Source organism: Formica exsecta, unplaced genomic scaffold (genome assembly GCF_003651465.1).
Source record: "Formica exsecta isolate Colony F162 unplaced genomic scaffold, ASM365146v1 scaffold614, whole genome shotgun sequence".
NCBI lineage: Eukaryota > Metazoa > Arthropoda > Insecta > Hymenoptera > Formicidae > Formica > Formica exsecta.
In genome coordinates this window covers 476586-498424 of record NW_021853375.1, presented here as the reverse complement: position 1 = coordinate 498424, position 21839 = coordinate 476586, and the positions used below count along the sequence as shown (strand labels likewise).

Below are 21839 nucleotides of genomic sequence, written 5' to 3'. Positions count from 1 at the left end.
ATATTATTATTATTATATATTATATGCTCTGGAAAAATGGTATTCGAATCTCGATCGACGCGCGTGTGTCTATTATGAGAGAACGGTAAAGAGTTTATATCATAAGTATATACAATATCTCGGGTGCATAATTGATACAATTATATAAGTAATGTATGTATATATATATTTATATATATAACGCGCGGTATATATCCACGAAACTCATTATAAAAAGAACACTTTCGAGCCTCACAGCGACGCGCGAATTTGCACAGAGAAGTGGAGAGCGTATATCCGAGTGTTTCCCAAAGCACTCATTAATTCACAGGCACGCTTAATTGCTTAATATACATCTCCCTTTCTCTCTTCTTGCCGTCTTTCCTTTTCTCTTTGCTTTCCACGAATCCGTCATGCGCGCGTTCGCTCGTGGCAGAAGTATCTTAAGTTTTTGTCGCTAAGCTTCTTTTTTTTCTTTTTCCATTACGCGATTTTGAAAAGTTCCAGTTAAAAGCGTATTGCGTGTAATATAACAAGATCTCTATACTACCGCTAAACGCGCGTTCGAGAGAAACAAAGAGAGAACTTAGTGAACACAATTCCGCAGTCAAGTAACGTTGAATTAACGGCCGAGAGAAGCTTCGCGTTACGCGGCCGTTAATTCAACACCACGTCTTTGTAACACAATTTTTATTATGAATCTTACACAGATTAAACGGATCTCTACACAAGAGGACGAATAACACATCAATCTTTTTTTTCACTTCGACCACAGATGTCTATACTAAACTAGATTGCTAACTGGGACTTCGGACTTGTGTCGCATGAGATTTCCGGTTGTATGAGAAAAAATGGCGGCGGTCCTGTGCACGGACTTGACATGATCCTGTGTGTGTGTGAAGCGAATCATTCGTGTCAGTTTTAAGAAAATCTTTCTTTCTCTTTCTTTCGGCGGCGGCCATTTTTTCTCATACATCGGAAATCCTATCGGACGCAAGCCATGCCATTGTTATTGTTACAAGTTAGCAATCTAGTTTAGTATAGACATCTATGACTTCGACGTAAAGAGTAGCACAAGCGAAACAGGAAGAACTTGTGGCGAAAACAACAAGGTCGGAAATCTGTGTGAATTTCGCGAGGTAAGCTTGACTCAATATAATCGTGGCACACATGGTAAAATCAATTCGGGACATATCGTTGCGAGATAATCATGTACGACCGATAATCTTTGATTAAGAGTACATTATACGCTTAAGATATCAATGGCGTATACATGTGTATAAAAAAATGCGCAAGCCGCAAGTCCAGTTACGGCGTGGTCAGACACAAAGAAAACGCGTCCCTCGAAATACATAAATATATTATATAGCCGCTGTTATAATCCGTTGTGTTAGTGTGTCACTGTGATACAATATAACTCAAAGGTAATAATAATAAAATATATAATAATACACACATTTAATCTAATTGGTATCTTAAAGGGTAAAGTGTTCTGCTCTGGTCTACCTATGCGCGTTTATAATGTAATAAATGTCCATTACTTTTCTTTTTTTTTTTTTTTCATTCACGAGCCAATAACGCGACGATTTTAATAAAACTTTGATGCAAAAAAATTCGGAATTCTCTCAAATCGCCTTTTTAGATTCCTACATTGTTCTTTAACTGCGTTTCGCGTGTTACACTGTTTTATATTCTTCGTTTCTTATCTATATTTTTTCTCAACTCGATCAATTTTTCTTTCATTTTGTTTATTACCAAAATAAAGAGCCACTACGATAAAAAAAAAAAAATTATGTAACAATATACAGAATTTTATTTATCTCGAACGCTTGGAGTACATCTGTTGCTTTTCTGTAAATGGTGCGAAAAAATTTTCGCACCGTGTTAAAAGCAATGAGGGTGCCAGATGGTCAAGATAAATAAAAACAGCTCCTGTATATGTAATATATACATAAAGAATCGATAGTAGAGATAATGAAAAAAAAAGTTAAGCATTTCTGACGGGTACAAATAGGATGTAAGATGTATGTTTTCTCGAAAAAAAAAAAAAAAAAAACAAAAAAAACAATGTAGAATGCATATAATAATAATTATAATATTAATAATATTAATAATAATGTTCTGGTTTGACGCGGTTGCACCTTATCTTTTTTCATTTTTTTATTGGTGTATATTTTATTATGTAAAATAATTAAAGATGGTTTCCGCGGGATCTGCGGCATTACGACTAGCTTTGTTACAGCTAGTTCCGCAATTCCATTATTTCGCCCGTGTTACATCGGGTTTACTTGGGATAAACATCTTAAAGGAGCCTACATCTGCCCTTCTTCTTCTTCTTTACCTGAAATTTTACAACATTCACGTTAGTATAATGCGTTAATCCAAGAATAGCAAGTAATCATTATTAGAAGAAGTATTTTACTTAATATTTTTTTTCTCGCAATGAACGTTTGTCTCATGTTAACTCGCATAATTGAATTTAACGATTACTATTCTTTAAGAATTATTGTTACAAGAATAACACATTATATTATTAATTAAGACATACTTGTAACGCAGCTCGGGTTGCCGTTTCAAAGACTTCCCTTACACCTTCCTTGCTTTTAGCAGAACATTCAAGGTAGGCGAAAGCGTTGATCTTTTCCGCCATGGCTCTACCTTCCTCGGGCTTAACAGGTTCTTGTTTCATTTTACTCAATTCCTTGATGGTATTAGGATCATTACGCAAGTCTTTTTTATTACCCACAAGGATAATGGGCACATTCGGACAGAAGTGCTTTACTTCTGGTGTCCACTTCTCGGGAATGTTCTCCAGGGAATCGGGACTGTCGATGGAGAAGCACATTAGGATGACGTCCGTGTCCGGATACGATAACGGACGCAACCTATCATAATCTTCTTGTCCAGCTGTGTCCCAAAGAGCCAGTTCCACCTGTTCACAAAATAAACATCGTCGTTTGTTAAAGGGTAAAAAAAAATCTCTCAACAAAAAGAATAAGAAAAATTTGAAGAAAACATGCACCTGTTTACCATCCACTTCGATGTCGGCAACATAATTCTCGAATACCGTGGGTACATATACTTCAGGGAATTGGTCTTTGCTGAATACTATGAGAAGACATGTTTTTCCGCAAGCACCGTCACCCACGATAACCAATTTCTTCCTGATGGCTGCCATGAATCCTAAAATTCAAAAGAGTACACGTTATTCCTAAAATAATTGATAAGTAAATTAGTGAGCTGATGTACAATCGGCACTGTTTGCTTGTTTAAAACATTTATTGCTTTCAAGATGTATGTAAATACGATTGATTAATTAATATGAAAAGCAGAATGTGTTTTACATTTGTTATAAGTTAGTGATGCATTTCACAATTGCAATCAAGTCAATGTGCTAAATTTTTCAATTCTTTTTATCGTATCATATATAAAATTTTGATCAAATATATAGCTTTCTCTCAAACAGGCATACTTTGTGTTTTCGATTTATCAATTTATTTTATCTAAAAGTTTCGAGAGAGATAATGCAATTTATATAATTTCCAAAAAATAAACATTTTCTCCACCAAGCTAACTTACCTACTTTACACGGAGAGAGTTAGTCATATAAATTCTTTTTTTATATATAATTAATTTTGCTATCACATTGTACCACAATGTTTAAGGCGATAATATCCGGTAGCCGTGCTTTTATCGCGTTTCTCACTAATCGTGACTCATTTATACAAAGTACACACACATACTATATACTGTACAATATATTTTCCTCCTACATAAGAGATGTAATCTCTAATGTTCTTACTAATGTTATCTACAATAAAAGTCTTATGCTATTATAGATACAGAAGATGAATTCTATTGCAAATTCTATTGCAATTCTATATAAATTCTAATCTTTCAGAACGTGTATTTTAAATGTCAGCATATATATATACATAGATATATAGCTTAGAATATCTTATCACCTAAAAAGTAACACTAAATTGATATCGATAAAGAATTTCAGTCAATGCGACATTGTGCACGAAGAACACTACCAAATTATTCAAACTAAAAGCATGCGGTGTGATAAGTCTGCGACATATACAATGATTTATATTATAAAACGTAATGAAATACGTCGGGAACGCAAAAGATAGCTGGAAAAAATCGAAGAGTTAGTATTGACATCAGTACTAAACTTGCTTCTCTTGCAGCATCGGTAAATTATAATTGAGTGGAGAGCAGGGCAAACTTTTTTTTTTTTAGTTCAACAGATTCACAAAAGCGTGTATGATACAAATATACGAAAGAAGTGACGGATGAGGCTAAGAAGCGTTCTTCATCAGGACAGAGTTAGGAAGAAGAAATCAGGGTAAACCTTCGAGAAAGAGAGAGACCGTGTAAGTCATGTGTTATATACATCTCTCCTTTTTGGGAGAGCGCAATATAAATAGTTTCTTATGTTCAAACCTCGTAGGCTATATAGTTCAATTCTTTTAATTTCTTTTTTCAAAAAGAGCTTTTTTGTAGCCTATTTACTTCGAATTAATCTCTCACAGTATATGAAATATTCCTTTTCCCTGCACAGAATAAAGTACAGTGTCCCCTTTGGCTACTTCGATTTATCATACTCTAATTTATTTCTATAATTCCAAAGCTACTCTCGTAAAGCGAGTGTCATATAAATCCTGTGATCTACTCGGTCTATAAAAAAGCAGGACCTACGAGGGCTGAAGTTTTAAAGGATATTGACTGGGTCGTACCTGATCCAGGGTACCCCGTATCGTCTGGACCGAGGCATCGGCCCGCATTGCATCCCATGTTTTTAGTCTTTCTTTCAGCGTCTCTGTTTTAAGTGGACATTTTATATGTTAGATGTAGGTAGGAAGCTGCGAGATGAATGCAATATACCACACAACAAATATCAATATATACATATACACATATATATATATATATACACACACACGCACATATATATATATACATATATATGTTATCTATTTTATAATATATACTAAAAGTATGTATAAATATATAATTAAAGCTTGAAAATACCTCTTTCATTATATAAAATTTTTGCAATATTTTCCATTTCTTAACTCTTTCCTTTTAACATAAAAAAATATATATACTACTTTTTTCAACAGGATTGTCAATGATTAAATATAATGATTCTCATCGCATTCGATGACCTTATGTACATATCTAAATCAAGATATATGGAATTTGTGTGGCTACATAAGGTAGGGTCTTTTTAATATTTTATCATATCCATAAAAACAGTTATCACATACCAAATGGACTAATATATAAAATTACACTTACATTTGGATCGCATTTATATAAGTGCTACATCTAACAAAAAGTTCCTTCAACTTATATATCAAAGACTTTACCTTATGCATTAGGATAAAATAATAATCTGTCGAGATCACATGCAGAAAAAAAAAGAGAAAAGAAACAAAAGCCCGATATATTATTTGTTAGACATGCAATATCAAACACTATGTATCCACATTAGAAGAACCATCTGACAAAGCATAAATCCAAATGTGATACAAGCTGTACAGACACAAGAATATGTTGTACAGAAGTTCAGAGGCTATTCTAATATGGCTTTAAATGATTATAACAATTTGAAATACAGTTGCCCACAGCAGAAAAGAGTGATCTCATTGATTCTAGAATCGAGAAGAAAGTACTACATAAATTGACAGCAACGAAAGAAAAAGCTTCTGATGCGAAAATTCATCCCTTTACACATCCCACTCCCAACAATGGCTCATTACAATAGATTGTAATGATATTCAGCAAAGTCGCATACAGATAAAAAAGCATCGATATGGAATATCATCTGTAAAGTACACAATAATTGCCATAGACAATCCTTTCGTAATAACACAAAGACCAAGTATTATTCCTGCTCCAATACACAGAAGTCTTACAAACAAAACTGGCCAAAATATTCGAGCAACAGACGACAATGTCCACGTCGATATCGCGAATCCGTGACACGCAGGAACGAGTCTTTTGTTTTACGATTTATGACAGCAACGAAAGAAAAAGCTTCTGATGCGAAAATTCATCCCTTTACACATCCCACTCCCAACAATGGCTCATTACAATAGATTGTAATGATATTCAGCAAAGTCGCATACAGATAAAAAAGCATCGATATGGAATATCATCTGTAAAGTACACAATAATTGCCATAGACAATCCTTTCGTAATAACACAAAGACCAAGTATTATTCCTGCTCCAATACACAGAAGTCTTACAAACAAAACTGGCCAAAATATTCGAGCAACAGACGACAATGTCCACGTCGATATCGCGAATCCGTGACACGCAGGAACGAGTCTTTTGTTTTACGATTTATATATATATATATATATTTGAACCCTATTTACAATTTATTGGGGAAAAAGAAAACAAATACAGAATAGATATCGAGAGAATAAAAAAATTGTACATCGAGGTAAATTAATTCCCTATTGTGTATCTTCCGTTAAATATAGAATTCCCGAAGATAATGAACACATCGATCGATGGCAGAAGACATGCAGTCACCTCTGATAACTCCTAACCCGGTCGATGAGCGTTTTCTACGATGATAGAAATGTCAACTAGAAGATATGTTCTTTTTAGTCGCACTTGAATGAACAACAAGATATTTTGGTCAAAGAAGAAAATGTAAAAGAGAGAAAACTTGTGGAAAATTGTATGTAGAATTAAAAAGAAAAGACTTGGGAGTCTTACACTCTACATTCTTTTTTACGCTTTCTGCATTTAAAATGTTTACTTCGTTTTTAAAAAGGGGGCGAGAAGAAAGAAACAAGGTTTAGAGAGTGCGACTAAAACGAACAGACGAGAGTACGTCTCGGCTAAACTAACCTATGCCTTCCTTCACGACGAAGATAGTGCGCATCGGCCAAGGTCGGGGAGCGTGAAAAAGAGAGAGAAAGAGATAGAGAGAGAGAGGGAGAGAGTGCGTGGCGGATACCCAGGACGCCATCGATGACGCGAGTGCTCAGGAGACGCTAACGATGACGTGAATTCTCGAGAGACGCTATCGACATCGCAGATATTCGAAGGTTCCATTCTTTTCGCATTTAAAATGCTACATGTGCACACATTCAAGCTTCGCAAAAAAAATAAAAAAAATAAATAAAAGAAAAACAAAAAAAAAATAAAAAGAGAAAGATACAAAGTGTAGATAGTGTAACTGAAAATAATAAACGTCAGAATCATCGTTGATAACGTAATGTTGGAAGTATATGTATTCTTTTTTTCTTTTTTTTTTCTTCTTAGTTGCAAGTGTTATATTTTCCTCTAATCTTTTTCATTTTTCTCTCCGCCTCGTATGAATATCGATCTCGTCAAATTTAATCCGCTCAAATTCTCAATCCCGTGATATTTCAGGTGTAGAAAGTGGAACAGTGATGCAGCTGAAAGGAGACGGACCCGAGGTCGGCGCCGCTCCCGGCGATGCTGGGCACGTCGCATAATCGCGTCACACACGTCAAAAGCGCGCACGTATTCCAGAATTTGTTTACGCAGGGCGGGAGGAGGGCGGAAGGGAGGGAGGGGAGCGGGGGTAAACGTCGTCGAGGCGACATCCGGCTCCTCGGAACGAGCGCTGTCACGAGAGAGAGAGAGAGAGAGAGCCGAGCTATTTCATCGATCATGGATCCGCCGCAATTTCGGGAATGACGCGAGAAGTGGCGCGAGGGTGGCCGCGCGGCTTTTTTTTTTCCGCAAAATTCCGCATCAAAAATGCAAGCCCCCACCCGTGCTTTTGTGAAGCGAGACGAGAACGATGAAATTAATTCCTTTTAACCGCACTTCCATTTTTTTTTTTTTTCTCCTTCCCCTTTCTTTCCTCCACCATCGTCCGAATATAACATATAACGAATGCGGGGGAATGTAACGTTTATCGCGGCCGAAAAAGGTAGACTTGTCGAATGGGAAAGAAAGGGGGTAAGGAAGAAGCGGCGTGAGAAGTGCGTGGTGCGTAACACAGAGGTACGCAAGGGAATCGTCACGAGAGCGGAGAGATATGCCTGTGTGTGTCTGATATGAGAGAGAGAGAGAGAGACAGACAGAAAGAGAGAGACTTTACTTACTGAACTAAACGGCCACGTAGTGTCAGGTAGAGCCCGAAAGCATTCCAAAAGATCCGTCGTGCGGATTGCTCAGCTTCGCGACAGCGGCGTCGAAGACAACGAAGAGGACGACGACGTGGACGTAGATCTAGCACGAGTAGAATGCGCACGAACGACGCGGATACGAGATAACCGTCCGAGCCTTCAGAGCAGCGCGGTGATGCCGAGCGGACGAGATTCGCGACGCACGACACTCCCTCGGAGTCTCCTCGCGCGATCCGTTCTCGCTCTCCTTCGCTACCTATCTCCCCGCCTCACACACACGCACGCACACATACACTTTCTCTCTCTCTCTCTTTCTCTCTCCCTCACTCCCTCGGCTCGCGGAGGAGGAGCAGGCTCCTTTTTTCCCTCTTTTAGCACCGTATACCCGGCCCGATGTCCCGGCGGGATCTCTACGTGCCCGGGCACTCTCGCGACGACCGCACGTACAGCGCACCACGCACCCTCGCACCACTCCGGCCGGCGCTAACTTAAAATATAATTGCGTATTTACCTGAAATCTTAAGCGACAGAAAGTCAAGAAAATGGCTGCCCTCGATGGCCACACCTCGATCTGTTGAGTGCAGTGTAGAACGATCGTGGGACAAATCCCACCGGCGGGACGTTTCCGCGCATGCGCCAGTGACGTCATCGCCCCCACGTGACCGATTTTCGCAGACTCGTGCTTAGATGTCATGTAGGAGGTTTTTGCCAATCTATATAAATTTGTTTTATCGCTATTGTTTTAATATTTATGGGAGCTTTCCAACAAACATAAATACAAAATCATATGATTAGCTGTCAAATAGAAAAATTTTAGGCTTTTTTTTTTTGATTCTCTATTTAATAGCCAATTGCGTGACATTGTGTCCATCTGTGTTTTTTTGCTGGAAAGCTCCCTATATATATAATGATATATAAAATATCTTAAATAGTATATTATAAGTATTAATTTGATACATAAGTTTTTCAAAAATAAGAAGTTACCTTTTTGAAAATTTGTTTCTACTATTTGCATTGATTAAAAATATATAAATATATATAAAGACGTAAGGGCATGTACAAACGTTCCGAGTAATTTCTTTTAAAAATTATGTAGAAAAGAAATTATGATTTGTATAACGTTTTTGGAAGGAAAATAAGTAAACAATGTGTTTACATTAATTTTGCTTCTTTCAACATTTTCTAGATTTTCTTTTGCCGCAAAAGGTACAACGATACTCTTATTACGGTGAAGTATATACGCTACTTAAGCGCTACTGCACACGCGCGGGTTTGTCGTATGATCTTTCCACATTGGTCGAATGTGCGGCGATCGGTCGCGATGGTAGGGCGAGAGATGCTTTTCGGACACACATCTCAGGAATGCACCGAGGACGTCCAAATGCCGGGGTCCGAATGTCGCGTGACTCGCCCACTTGTCCGCGTGTCTGGTTTATCCGCTATCAAACCGGGTCGGCATTCATAAATTGATTAGATCGAATGGACACACATTGATTTCGCGATACATAAATATTAATAATCCTCGTGACAACGTAACTTTCGCGTCGTAGAACGGTTCCGATCGATCGTACAAAGAAATTTAGTATCTCATCGTGTGAGTGTATCCAACGAAAATAAACAACATTCACGTAGAAACAGACCCAGATAGCACAAGGATGTTCTTAGGACGTCCAAAGGGCATCTACATATTCAGGATGATCCTGAGGACGTTTTGTGCTGTCTGGGGATATTAAGGATGTTTTGGCTGTACAATAGCAGCAAAAAATTTGTCAAAATTAAATCAAGTTTTGCACAAATATTTATTAGAGTTTTCTTAATATATATATAAAAATTTTTATTTCGTTGGCAACGTTTTTTCCTTGTCAAATTTGTCAATAAATGCAACAATACGCGATTTTCCATAAGAACCAATTACTGACTTTACACTTAAATAATTTCCAGCCCCTTAAGAGAATTGTGCTCAGGTTTTGCACAAATACTCAGAAGAAATATAGTAGAACAGTCTACGAAATTTCCATGCTTTTATCAATGTTTTGACATCCCATACAGTACAGAATATTGCAGCAACATTTGCAACATTGCCGCAATGTTGCGATGTTGTTACAACATTCTATGCTGTATGGGATATGACACATACATCCTTAAGACATTATCTCGACATTACATTATAGAATTTCTTTCTTTCTCTATACATCCCGTTTGCACATTCCCATCCGAAATGAGTCAAGTATACATACAGATATCGTAAAGACAGAAAGAAAAAAAAAAGAAAAAGTCGCGGGAGAAGGAACGTGCTTAGTAACGAGTGTTACACATCGATTATGCTGCTCACATAAATTATTTCGTAAATGCCTCGGCGGACAGGTAAAGCTATAATCATTGATCGCAAGGAAAGGCGCGGCACGTGAGTTCACTGCGTATTCGGCTAAATAGGAGATCGATTCAGAAATTTTGCCGGCGCCCGGCAAATTATCTTATTTCGGCCCTGCTATATACGCTCCGAAACCGGCGAATCATGCGCCGCACGTCATGGACCTGTGGAAGAAGTTTGCGCATGCGCATCGCGCTTCCTTGCTCGTGTCTGTTGCCGCCGCCGCCACCTCTGTTTGTGGGTGGATGTGTGCGAAAGGGTTGGAAAATATGTAAATAACGGCCACGCCGTTTCTCTATATATATGCGTGCGAATGTCTACCATTATTATTGCGTTGCAACGCGCGGAAAGATATGAAATTTGTCCGATTTAGGGGAACAAAAATGTTCAACCAGCTTGTATGGAAATAGTTTGCAATTTTGTTTTGACATATATTAACATAAAATGTAAATTTTAATAACGATATATCGGGAAAAAATAATTTTGCTGTATGTAAAATAATAATGGACTCTAATGGAAATTAATAATAAAAAAAAAACCTCAGAATCACATAAAATTTTAAAAAAATACGAGATATATACACGTGCATGTAAATTTATAGATACTAAAACTTTTTTGTTTTTACGAAAAATTCAATATTATACAATATAATGAATGATGAATATCACACACACATACGCACACACGCTGCAGAAAATTGCAAATACTTAAAAATATACACACACACACATTATATCTATTTTTGGATGACACACTATGTGGAATATTTTCATTTTTTTTAATTAATTTCACATCATGCCGCGATGCATGTTTATGGCGCGTATCGACATGTCATTAAACAACTTATCGGCTGGATAAAATAAATACCATTATCAAAAATTTCCCCAATTATTAACAAAATAAATAGTCCGGATTTATATTTCTTCACCATTTTTTTTAAATAAAAATGTTCAAGGACACGAGACATCCTGACATTTATAGCTGCATTCTCGTTGTGCATTCAGCGTTAAACATGACAATTCTGCATAACAAAATTCTTTTATCAGAATAAGTTAGATTCGTATTCGAGATAATATAATATATTTTAATTATCATTTAAATATTATACTATACATACATAATTTTTTAAAATTCTAGATTATTCCAATAGAAAGATATAGAATATAAAAATTTAAAAAATAAATTCCTGCATTATTTGTGCGATTAAGAATTCGAACTAATAAATCAATATGCAAATAATTTGAAATTATTGATATAACAAATAAACTGTCAAGTTCTCTTTAAATCGCTCATTTTTATGAACTGCGTTTCATATTCTTGAATGAACTTTATGACAGTCAGCTGATCTTAAAGAAGTATGCGCGAACGCGATCCGCTTTTAATCATAGATAATATACTCGAGTATACAAATCACGAATATAGCTTGCAATATATTGTTTGCGTGTGCGTATTCGAGCGTGAATATGTGAGAACATGTGTGTACGTGTATGCGATACGTAAGTACGTGCCAAATAAGAATGATGTCACCGTATGACGCACGCGGAATTGGCGAGCGCTTATGCCCGATCCCGTGGAATACAGGGAATGCGGTCGTTAATGGAATTTACGTATCCTGTTCGCAGAGAGAAACTATATCTATTGATTATCATCGCATAGCGAACATGTTCGTCTAACGTTACGAAGATGCCGATAAATTAAGGATGGGAAAAACTTTCTAGCGTTGCAAAATCAAAAGTATTTATGTCGAAAACAAATCTTTACAATAAAAAGAAAAGAAAAAAAAACAAAAACAAAAAAAGAAAAAAATAAGTATATAATATTCGCTTTTGGAAAATATCTTACAATCGGGGATTTTTTAACAATGCATGATACGTCAGAAATAAATATTTATCAGATATTTTTTATTTGTTAACACTTCGATTTTTTCTTGATTTCTTTTTAATTGCTTATTAATAATTTTTCAGAATATGTATATGTGTATGTGAATAATAATGTTCCAATTATCGAATAGAAGAACTTTTTGTTTGTTCGCGCTTAGATTTTTTTCTTAATTTCTTTTTAATTGTTTATTAATAATCTTTTAGAGTGTGTATGCGTGTGTGTGAATAATAATGTTCCATTATTGAATAGAAGAAATTAAATAAATAAATAATTAAAAAGAAATATCTTCAAATGCTCTTTATCATGCAATTTTTATTACAATTTATTTTTTATAATTGACACATTGCTTTATTTTCAATATGCAATGTATTGAGAAACCAGCATGTTCGAAATACTCAAGACTGTGAACATAAGCTCTTGTCTGAGGTCGAAGGTTAAAGATTTTAACGAACAATTTATATATATATATATAATGATCGCATGTTTATAAAATATTGACAATTCTCTATATTACATATAATATGCATGTAGAGAAAATTCAAAAATATATCAATAAAATATACATATATTTGCATTAATCATTTTCAATCACTTAATTGGGACATGTGATAAAAAATTGCATTATATAAATTTGTATGTGCATTCAGCATTCAAACACAAACTGAGAAACAATATTCTGAGTAATATAGTTCTGAGTAAATTGGATGTTGTTTACAATTATTTAAATTATTGCAGCATTTAAAAAACATTTTGTCGCATTGTATTAATTCTTGCATAAAAAATTGTATATGGGGGGAAGAAGGAGAAAGAAAAGAGAAGAGAGGAAAAAGAGAGATAGAAGAGGAAAAGCCCAGAAACATGATTTTGCATTCCCGTAATTGATAACTAATCTATGAAAAGATTTCTATGGTATTTCGTGTTACCTTTGCTTTAAACATGATGACAGAATAATTGTCATTGAAGCCATAAGTCTCACCTCGCGATATTTTAAAAAACGATACGACGCACTGTCATGTAACGAGTGAGAAAGAAAATGATATTCACATAAAGTGTTCAAATCCTATGATATAATCAGTCATATATTTTAATTTTGCTGCGGTGGTTCTGGATCGTTTGGATTGCCGCCCATTTGTCGTCTTAGCGATTCGATTAACTCGGGGTTTGCATTCTGCATTTGTTGTGCCAATTGTTGACCTCTGAAATATTTATGTGCGTATGCATAAGCCAAAGTACATAAATGTATCGAGCTATCGAGAAAATTTAATATCAATACGTTTTGATTTTATCAAATATAAAATGATAATAAATAATACACTTACGCTTCTATGAGTACTTCCATACGACCACCTTCCTCCACATTGCCAGACATGAGATTGCACATCATATTCTGCATAGTTGGGTCAGATAACATCTGACGTGCCATGTTCATTAGAGCAGGATTGCTTAGAAGAGCACTCAGATCCATACCACCAGGCATATTAGGCAGATTCTGATTGACACCTAACTGAGCCAATTTCTCTTCCGCTAATTGTAAATTATTTCGATAACTCTCATTATCTGGTTCCATTGCTAAAGCCTTCTCGTAACTTTCCTTAGCTTCTTTATGCCTCTCCAAACTAGAATATGCTAAGCCTAACCGACCATATGCCTTGCTATACGAAGGATCGATAGAGAGTGCTGTGTGACAATCTTTAATGGCTAGGGCATGATTACCAAGTTTGCTGTGAACAGCGGCTCTATTGCAATAATATACCGCATTGCGACCATCCAATTGTATTGCTCTGTAAACAAAAATAGATTTAATCAAAATAGAAGAATATTTTATAGACTATAAAAATAGAGAAATTATGTAAAAATACTTTGTATAATTGGCAAGCGCTTCGTGATGCTTTTCTTGTTTCATAAGCGCATTGCCTTCATTTTTCAATCTTTCTGCCTCAGCCTTTGATTCTGCTGTAGCTTCTGGGCCTAAATTAGACGCTGCGTTCTCCACAGTATTCTTATAAACCTGATATAGATTAAAATTTGCCGGAGCATCAGAAGCTTGCACATTGTAAGCACTTTCCAGACATTGGATTGCCACTTCTAAACTCTCACGGGAGTCAGCAGTTATGTCCCCATCTTGCAATTGATCAGTCAAAAACTGAACAATCGCCGAAATTAATCCTTTGACAGCCATCAGTGCTCAATAAGGAAATATTTACTCCTGCAAAGAAAAAACAGTCTGTTATCAAAATGCAATATCCTATAACATATCATATATATATCAAGTGCAGCATCATAATCATCTAATTAGCGAAAATAAAATAAACTAAAAAAAAATTATTTAATAAATAACGCCTATAATTAATTAGAATTTTATTAATTTCTTTATTTGCGCCTTCATCTAGCGTCTGGCTCTTATTAGCCCTTTTTTATTATTTACATTGACCTACTTAGAGCCTTGTTATTGTATTCTCCTTAAAAAAAAAATAAAAATGCAAAAATGCTAATCGAGACACGTCGAAGTATCTCACTATTTGTTATGCCATTTTGCCGGACGCAACGGCAGTTAGAAAAATCCAGAAAGTGATGTAGGCGCAATTATTTATTATCGGTTGACATAACCAAAAAGTTTTGCCGAACGTTTTTAAAGAGATAAAAGTAGGCCCTTTTACGCGCGGATAAGTTTTCCAGAAACTCAATTATCCTTCCGAATCGCGATGATGTCACATTTTGTAAACGCGTTACGTGTTCTGTCTAACAACATCGGACTCTGCTAATCTGTGCTAATCCTCGTGGACGTTGCGCTTGTGACAGCTGATGGGAACGAACGCGAGAGAGTGACGATGCAACGCTCATGATTAGGCGAGAAAACGCGAAGGGAATCGCACCTTTTTCTCTATCGGGTAACACAGACAGGAACTGACAGGAACGAAGCCGAACGAGAACGGAGCAGAACAGACGGAGAAAAATTCTTTCGCTCGCGCGCACGTAGCACTTTGAAGTCTGTTCCAAAGTTGCAATTTCGGTGCAGCTCGCGCACCACTGGCGGGATGAACTTCGATGACATCCGCTGTGCGAACGTATTGCCCAATGAGCAGACAATATTTTTTAAATGTATTTTTAATATTTATTGTTCATTAATTGTACGTTGTACAATTGATTGTAAAAATAATATTTATTTAATGTTTATTAATTTTACATGAAATATTCGTTAATAATATTTATTTAAAATATTATTAACGAATATTTCATGTAAAATTAATAAACATTATGTAAAATAATATTTATTTAATGTTTATTTATCTTACATGAAATATTCGTTTGAAATAGCAAATGTTAATATAAACATTTTTTTTATGATTAAAAGGGGACTTATCCCCCCTCCCCCACATTATTTTAATGTGTTTTTAAAAATATTTTTAAAAATGTTTTTTTTTAATTTTGAAGAACATTTTCAAAAATATTTTTAGAAATGTTTCTCAAAAATTTTGAAGAACATTTTCAAAAATATTTTTAGAAATGTTTCTCAAAAATTTTGGAGAACATTTTCAAAAATATTTTTAGAAATGTATCTCAAAAATTTTGAAGAACATTTTCAAAAATATTTTTAGAAATGTTTCTCAAAAATTTTGGAGAACATTTTCAAAAATATTTTTAGAAATGTATCTCAAAAATTTTGAAGAACATTTTCAAAAATATTGTCTGCTCATTGGGGAGATTCGCCAAATATAGATGAAAATGTATCTGCGATTCGTGAATTTTTTTAGAAGAGCTTTAACGTTTATCTTATTCGTGGAATATATTAATAGAAACATGTACGGTTATATAATTATGTTGTTTGTAAACAAAATGCGTTCTTTTGCCGTTGAATTTTGTGCTATCGCGATCGCGTCGTTTTATTTTGTCGAAACACAGCTGAAATAGGTAAAAAAAATATCAACGAATCTTCTATTAATATTCTGATATACATATTGCTTCGTAATTCGCATACGTTTTTCATAGTTTTGCATATATTACAAAATGCGTCTACAATGATTTGAAATTCGTAAGCTCTCTCATTGTCAGTGCGCAAGTGTTCACGAGAATTGCCGCGCCTCTTTAAATTTTATTTTAAACAATTAATAAGCAATAGAAAGAACATTAAATATATAATTTGATACGCAGAATGTTGGATATCAATGCGAAATTATATACGATATATAAAATATTTTATAGTAATTATATTTTGCTTTGTGTAAATTTTATTCGCAAATAACTCATTTGTTAATATCACTCGCGTAATATAATAAATAATATATAACAATATGCAATGCAATAAATGCATTAACGAGAAAATAATAATAACCAATAGTAGAAATAAATAACAATATTGAAAAAAAATAAATAATGATAATTAATATCGCCGTATTTTTTATACAGTCTTGACTATCGGTTCAACGGCGTAATAAATATTTGTATCGAGTTTTAATATATATCGAAATATATAAATATTCATGCGTGTGCATATATATATATACAAAATTCATTTTTATAACGATCTCTTTGTAGGATTAATGTGGACCCTGTTTTACAATTCGAAAGATTATATTGTTGTCATCTGTGCCAATCAAGATATAATGACGATCCATATGGTAAAACGGCATCATCGTTCGTAAGCCATCCACAGTGTATTGCAGTTTCATCTGGAATTTCTGAAAATAATCGTGAAATCACACGATAGTATAGCATGTATCTTCAAATTGCTTTAAAATATTTTATTCCATAAGAAACCGTCAGAAAATTTCTTATTTTATTTATATTCATATATAAGAAAATAAGAGACAACATATAGAAAAAAATATAATAGGCTTACCCCGGCAAACATATATTCGTAAACATAAAATCGTCCACCCTGCGTCGTGACAATCACAAACACATCGCTGTTGCCAAAATCTGTAAGATAAAATAACGGTAAAAGAATAAAATTTTTAAATTGTAGATGATAAATAAATAAAAAATAAAATTTTAATTGTAATATATAATAACCGTCAATTGTAAATCGTGAATTTTAATTATAATCGTTACAGGATTATAGTAAAAATATACACACAATGTGTCTTGTAATTAATTAAATTATCACTTTGAAATTCGTACCATCGGTGTAGAAGCATTCGATTCCATTAATCTGACGAACATGAAAAATATTTTGATAGTTGTAAAAGTTGCGAGATGTGGGATCATATTTGTAAATGTTCACGGCGTTCATATCAGGATTATCCAGTAGAATAAAATAATCCTTTCCTTGCGATAGACTCTTTACGTAACGACTTCTGCTTGCGAATGTTCTCAGTTGTTCAAACTACAAGAAAAGTAAAGGGATTAGTTTTATTTTACAAGAAGCTGTATGCAGATTATTTTCTATCTCTTGATTTTCTCGACAATTATTACACCTTTTGTGTTAATGGATTGAATCTGTATAATAAAGATTCCGAAGATTCGCCAAAGCAGCCGATGAGAAGAAACACTTCCTGATTAATTTCAAAAATCTGGGTGGTCCAAGCACCATCCGTGGGAATTTCTTGAACTAATGTTGCATTTCTCTTCGTTATATGTAGTCTATAAAGCAAGGAGTTTGTACGATGTGTCGTGTGTGTTTTATCATAGTAAATCGCCAAAACTATATACACATCATCTATAAATTAAATTTTATATTAATGTTTGAAATCTCACATTAACTTTCTTTTTATTTTAATTTTAACGATGGATTCTTTTAACATGATGTACGTACCATCGTGTTTAAAAATGCTGGCATCTTTCAAGTATCCCTCTATCTTATCGAAAACCTCTTCGTGAATCTCTTTAGAATCTTCAGACTTCATCAAGGAAATTGTAGTATATTCTTCCTTGGTTCTCGTCGAGATGCATTTCTCATTGCTCGAAACGGCGTTTGTTATTACATTGACACCGAAAATACCGCCCGGATCGTGAAAATTCTTTACGATTTCTCCGGGATTCACTTGCCATTTTCGCACATTTCTATCAACGATTTCTACCACAGACTGATACGCACACGAACAATTGTCTGGTAGCCCGCAAAATCTTCCGGGCTGTTCGCTGTACATGTTTAATCTGATCGTGTTCTCGTTGAAGTACACTACATCGATCTTGCTGACATTGGTCCCAGGTATCTTTAGATTCTTTTCTATGTCCAGATAAAAGAAGATATTGCGCAAGGTCTCGGACACTAGTGAGCTATACTCGATATTCTGTTCGATTATCCTCCAGTTTTCCTCCAGGCTTTGAAGAGTCTTATTCACTATTTCTTGGGAATCGCTGATAATGGAACGCAAGTTTACGCCGTTCACCAAACCGGAAATATTCATATTTTGAATCCGAACGTTCGCCTTAAAAATCTAATGGAAGACATAATTCAAGCATATATCAAAATTAATTTTATAATATTGAACATTTGTGTTAAACTACTATAGCTTGTATTAATTTCGATTTCTGTCTCCGATTTTTAAATCTTTGAATCTTGTAGATTTATTGCAACTTGATAGAAATGAAAAGATTCTTTTGATGTTATACTAACAAGATTTCCAAAGATATCGACATCTTCATCGTTTTGTACACCGTCGCTATATTCCTTTATTATTTCGACATCATTGACTTGCGGCGCAGTAATATTTCCTTCGATTATCAAATCCTCTTCAAAAGTTTTTGTGCCATATATCATCTGCACCTCATTAATATTATTAAGGACAAACTCGGATGGTTGAATTCCATTGATTTTCCTTATCTGTGCATTACCTGAAACATCACGTAGAGAAATAATGTCAATGTTTTTTATCAAATTTTACATTAAAATCTTTTTAAATTCTTCTTTTTAAAATAATGATCAAAATAATTATATTGTAAAATCCTAGGAACATATTTATAAAGATATTTTTTGCATCATTTCTTAAAATCCGTATTCTTTAAATTATAAACACATATTTTTAATCCCGAACAAAATTATTATAACATAAAATATAATGGAGTTGTATAATTATATATAAAAAAATTTATTAGATTTTATCAAAAACTCGTGCACTCTAAATTACAAACTAAAATGACAAAATGCTATCGAATTAATCTTGCTCCAAATGAATAGATAATTTAAATAATTATTGATCACTAATTTCTCCCTCTTTATCTCTCATTGAAAGAATTCTGACTCTTATATTATCATTAAATTAACTTGTATAACTATTTCACCTGTTATTGTGATGGCACCATTAAATTTCAAATCGCACGAGATACTGTGATTTCCGGTGAGAGTGACACGATCGTTCGCGAACTTGTCGAAGTCTATCCCGTTCAAATTTTTTAAATCTACGTCGTCCATCACTACAAGCTCCTCGAAGAAGATGTTATCCGGCATAACGTCGTCGGAACGTACAGCAACGCTGATGGACGCATTGAGATCGGCATCGTTTGCGCGTAGTTTTTCGATTGTAACGTCCTTGAGGAATGTCAATGGACCGACAATCGTTTCCTCGCGATCCTTCCTAGCAACCGAATCGTTAAACTTGAGAATATCCACGTCGTTGACCTTGGCAATGCCCAGGTCACCGTTCACCAACAACTTATCTGCGATGAAATCATCCTCGAAGAATTTCTTTCCGCTGATTTCGATCTCTTCCCCGTTATCGATCACGGCGTCCGATATTATGCGTCCAATCTCATTGATCTCGTTGAACGCGCCGGTGACCGCCCACGCGTGAACGTCCTTCATAAAGATCACTTTGCCCGTGATATTTTGGTCTTCAGTTTTTGTCACAGCGTTCTTCAATAAGTAAGATATAGAGGTAGGACTAGTCAAGGGCGTCTCCCAGGAAATTTCGTCCACCTTCAGGAAATCGATATTTTTCGCCGGAATGTACAATAAACTATCGTATAACTATAACACAAGAAAAAAAAAATTAAAATATTAGATTATTTTTTCATAGAAAAAAATATAAAAATTAATAAAATTGTTAATCAACATTTTATATGTTTAAGATTATGGAATGAGATCTTTATTTTTACCTCGCGCACGTCACGCCCATTCAAGTTCGAACTAATTACGTCGCCTTCGACAAATAAATCGGAGAATGTTACGTTGCCCGTGATCGTTAAAGGCTCGTCCACCCACATGAGCTGCGAAGCGTTCTGTTTGTTAATGAAATCTATTGTGACGTTATCTGAAGTGATAACATGGGCCGAAAAATGTCCCGGTATTGTTTGTTCCCTCGATTTCGTGAGAACACTGGCAAAATGTTCATCAAAATTTCGACCATGAAGAAACTCCAATGTTATATTCTCTACGATCAAGTTTTCGATGCTCTTCTCCGATGTTATCACAATATCGCTTTGCCCTAATTCCTCTAAGAAACTCTCGATTGATTGTCCATCCACTTGGCCGACTGTCAAATTATCTACCATCAAGTCTCCATCAATGACGATTCTACTCAAGTCAGAATCCGTCAGAACTTTTAACTGCGCCAGAAAATTCAACTCGGTTCCATTCAACCTTTCCATTTCTAATTCTTGTACATTGAATTGTGGTATCTTCAAGGTTGCTATCTGATGATCATCGTTGATGCGAAGCCCATCTTCGAAGAAGATTTCGCGATTATTGAGAAGACGGACATTGAGATTGTCGACGAATACGCGACGCGCTTGAATGGCTGGAAGTTTCGCGGTTCCCGAGATATTTGCTTGAACCCCGTTCATGATGTCGCCAACGTCGATGCCGTTGAAAGCTAAGGTAATGATATCTTCCGCTTGAAGACTTTGTAGATGCAATTGTCTTCGAATAATTAATTGGTTTGATTCAACCTGAAAGAGATGGTCGTTCGAACCGTCTTCATTTGAACCATCTTCAGGGAAGAACTCGTCAACATGAAGATTTTCGAAGCGTAGATTGGTGAACTCGCTCGGTATCTCCTCCATTGTGGTGTACAGGAAGTCATTTTTCGCGAAACCGTTGAGGTACTTTGTGTTGAGTCTATCGATGGTGAGGCCGTTTTCCAAAGTGATCTTTTCCGTGATCGTCTGATCGCTGGATTTCGTCCAGGAGTTGTTAAACATGTCGTTGACATTTACTGGAATATCTTCTACAAAGAGTGCAGCCATATTTTCAATTTTGATGTTCCGAAGATGTAGATCACCCAATATAGTGACGTTTTCGTAAATATGAAGAAACCGCTCGTCGAACATTTTCACCATAGATGTGTTCACGTCAATCGTGAAATTCTCGGTGACGTGAAGATTCGCCAGTTTTAACTTGCCTTTAATAAAACGAAATTTTATCATAAAATATGCAAATATTGAACAGAATATTATATAAATGTTTGTCAAAATAAAAAAAATTTCCGTATTGGAAAAAAAAATTAATTACTTATTCTAATAAATGCATACATTATATTTTAATAAAAATTAAATCATTTTTATATTAATATTAATATAAAATATCTATTATATA

General features: G+C 35.0%; 4 protein-coding genes across 7 annotated transcripts in view; 1 reads left to right on the top strand and 3 right to left on the bottom strand.

Moving 5' to 3' along the window:
* Window positions 1–2016: 2016 nt before the first annotated feature.
* LOC115242671 (ras-like GTP-binding protein Rho1) lies at window positions 2017–8748 on the bottom strand. 4 transcript variants are annotated; one of them, XM_029819141.1, is made up of 5 exons: window positions 8627–8748; window positions 4725–4807; window positions 3002–3162; window positions 2528–2911; window positions 2017–2320 (listed from the first exon to the last, which is right to left on the bottom strand). In XM_029819141.1, the coding sequence occupies exons 2-5, from the start codon at window positions 4780–4782 to the stop codon at window positions 2282–2284; spliced, it is 642 nt and encodes a 213-aa protein (XP_029675001.1). In that variant the 5' UTR covers window positions 4783–4807; window positions 8627–8748; the 3' UTR covers window positions 2017–2281. The 4 variants fall into 4 exon arrangements, with proteins under 4 accessions (XP_029675001.1, XP_029675002.1, XP_029675004.1 ...); XM_029819142.1 differs by lacking the exon at window positions 8627–8748 and adding an exon at window positions 8092–8574; XM_029819144.1 differs by lacking the exon at window positions 4725–4807 and having other exon boundaries at window positions 8627–8747.
* Window positions 8639–9779, top strand: LOC115242615. The gene is made up of 2 exons (XM_029819034.1): window positions 8639–8794; window positions 9287–9779. The coding sequence occupies exons 1-2, from the start codon at window positions 8671–8673 to the stop codon at window positions 9583–9585; spliced, it is 423 nt and encodes a 140-aa protein (XP_029674894.1). The 5' UTR covers window positions 8639–8670; the 3' UTR covers window positions 9586–9779.
* Window positions 9780–12649: 2870 nt separating this feature from the next.
* LOC115242643 (small glutamine-rich tetratricopeptide repeat-containing protein alpha-like) lies at window positions 12650–15394 on the bottom strand. The gene is made up of 4 exons (XM_029819088.1): window positions 15241–15394; window positions 14227–14573; window positions 13687–14148; window positions 12650–13563 (listed from the first exon to the last, which is right to left on the bottom strand). The coding sequence occupies exons 2-4, from the start codon at window positions 14544–14546 to the stop codon at window positions 13452–13454; spliced, it is 894 nt and encodes a 297-aa protein (XP_029674948.1). The 5' UTR covers window positions 14547–14573; window positions 15241–15394; the 3' UTR covers window positions 12650–13451.
* Window positions 15395–16575: 1181 nt separating this feature from the next.
* Window positions 16576–21839, bottom strand: part of LOC115242654 — a 10109-nt gene continuing 4845 nt past the window's right edge. The window contains exons 11-18 of the mRNA XM_029819107.1: window positions 20402–21645; window positions 19589–20273; window positions 18924–19141; window positions 18120–18744; window positions 17782–18023; window positions 17486–17690; window positions 17205–17284; window positions 16576–17043 (exon numbers count right to left, since the gene is read on the bottom strand). Coding sequence (XP_029674967.1) covers window positions 16903–17043; window positions 17205–17284; window positions 17486–17690; window positions 17782–18023; window positions 18120–18744; window positions 18924–19141; window positions 19589–20273; window positions 20402–21645 — 3440 coding nt within the window. The 3' untranslated portion in view covers window positions 16576–16902. The remainder of the gene's footprint in view (window positions 17044–17204; window positions 17285–17485; window positions 17691–17781; window positions 18024–18119; window positions 18745–18923; window positions 19142–19588; window positions 20274–20401; window positions 21646–21839) is intronic.

What these genes read in the sequence shown, in the direction of transcription:
- LOC115242671 (XM_029819141.1), bottom strand. Translation starts at nt 4,782, where the DNA reads ATGGGATGCAATGCGGGCCGATGCCTCGGTCCAGACGATACGGGGTAC. An exon ending in TACGGGGTACCCTGGATCAG is followed by an intron (nt 3,163 to 4,724) that starts GTACGACCCAGT and finishes TTTGAATTTTAG; the next exon opens with GATTCATGGCAGCCATCAGG. An exon ending in CAACCCGAGCTGCGTTACAA is followed by an intron (nt 2,321 to 2,527) that starts GTATGTCTTAAT and finishes GTAAAATTTCAG; the next exon opens with GTAAAGAAGAAGAAGAAGGG.
- LOC115242615 (XM_029819034.1), top strand. Translation starts at nt 8,671, where the DNA reads ATGGCCACACCTCGATCTGTTGAGTGCAGTGTAGAACGATCGTGGGAC. An exon ending in TGACCGATTTTCGCAGACTC is followed by an intron (nt 8,795 to 9,286) that starts GTGCTTAGATGT and finishes AATTTTGCTTCT; the next exon opens with TTCAACATTTTCTAGATTTT.
- LOC115242643 (XM_029819088.1), bottom strand. Translation starts at nt 14,546, where the DNA reads ATGGCTGTCAAAGGATTAATTTCGGCGATTGTTCAGTTTTTGACTGAT. An exon ending in GCGCTTGCCAATTATACAAA is followed by an intron (nt 14,149 to 14,226) that starts GTATTTTTACAT and finishes TTTTGTTTACAG; the next exon opens with AGCAATACAATTGGATGGTC. An exon ending in ATGGAAGTACTCATAGAAGC is followed by an intron (nt 13,564 to 13,686) that starts GTAAGTGTATTA and finishes TAAATATTTCAG; the next exon opens with AGGTCAACAATTGGCACAAC.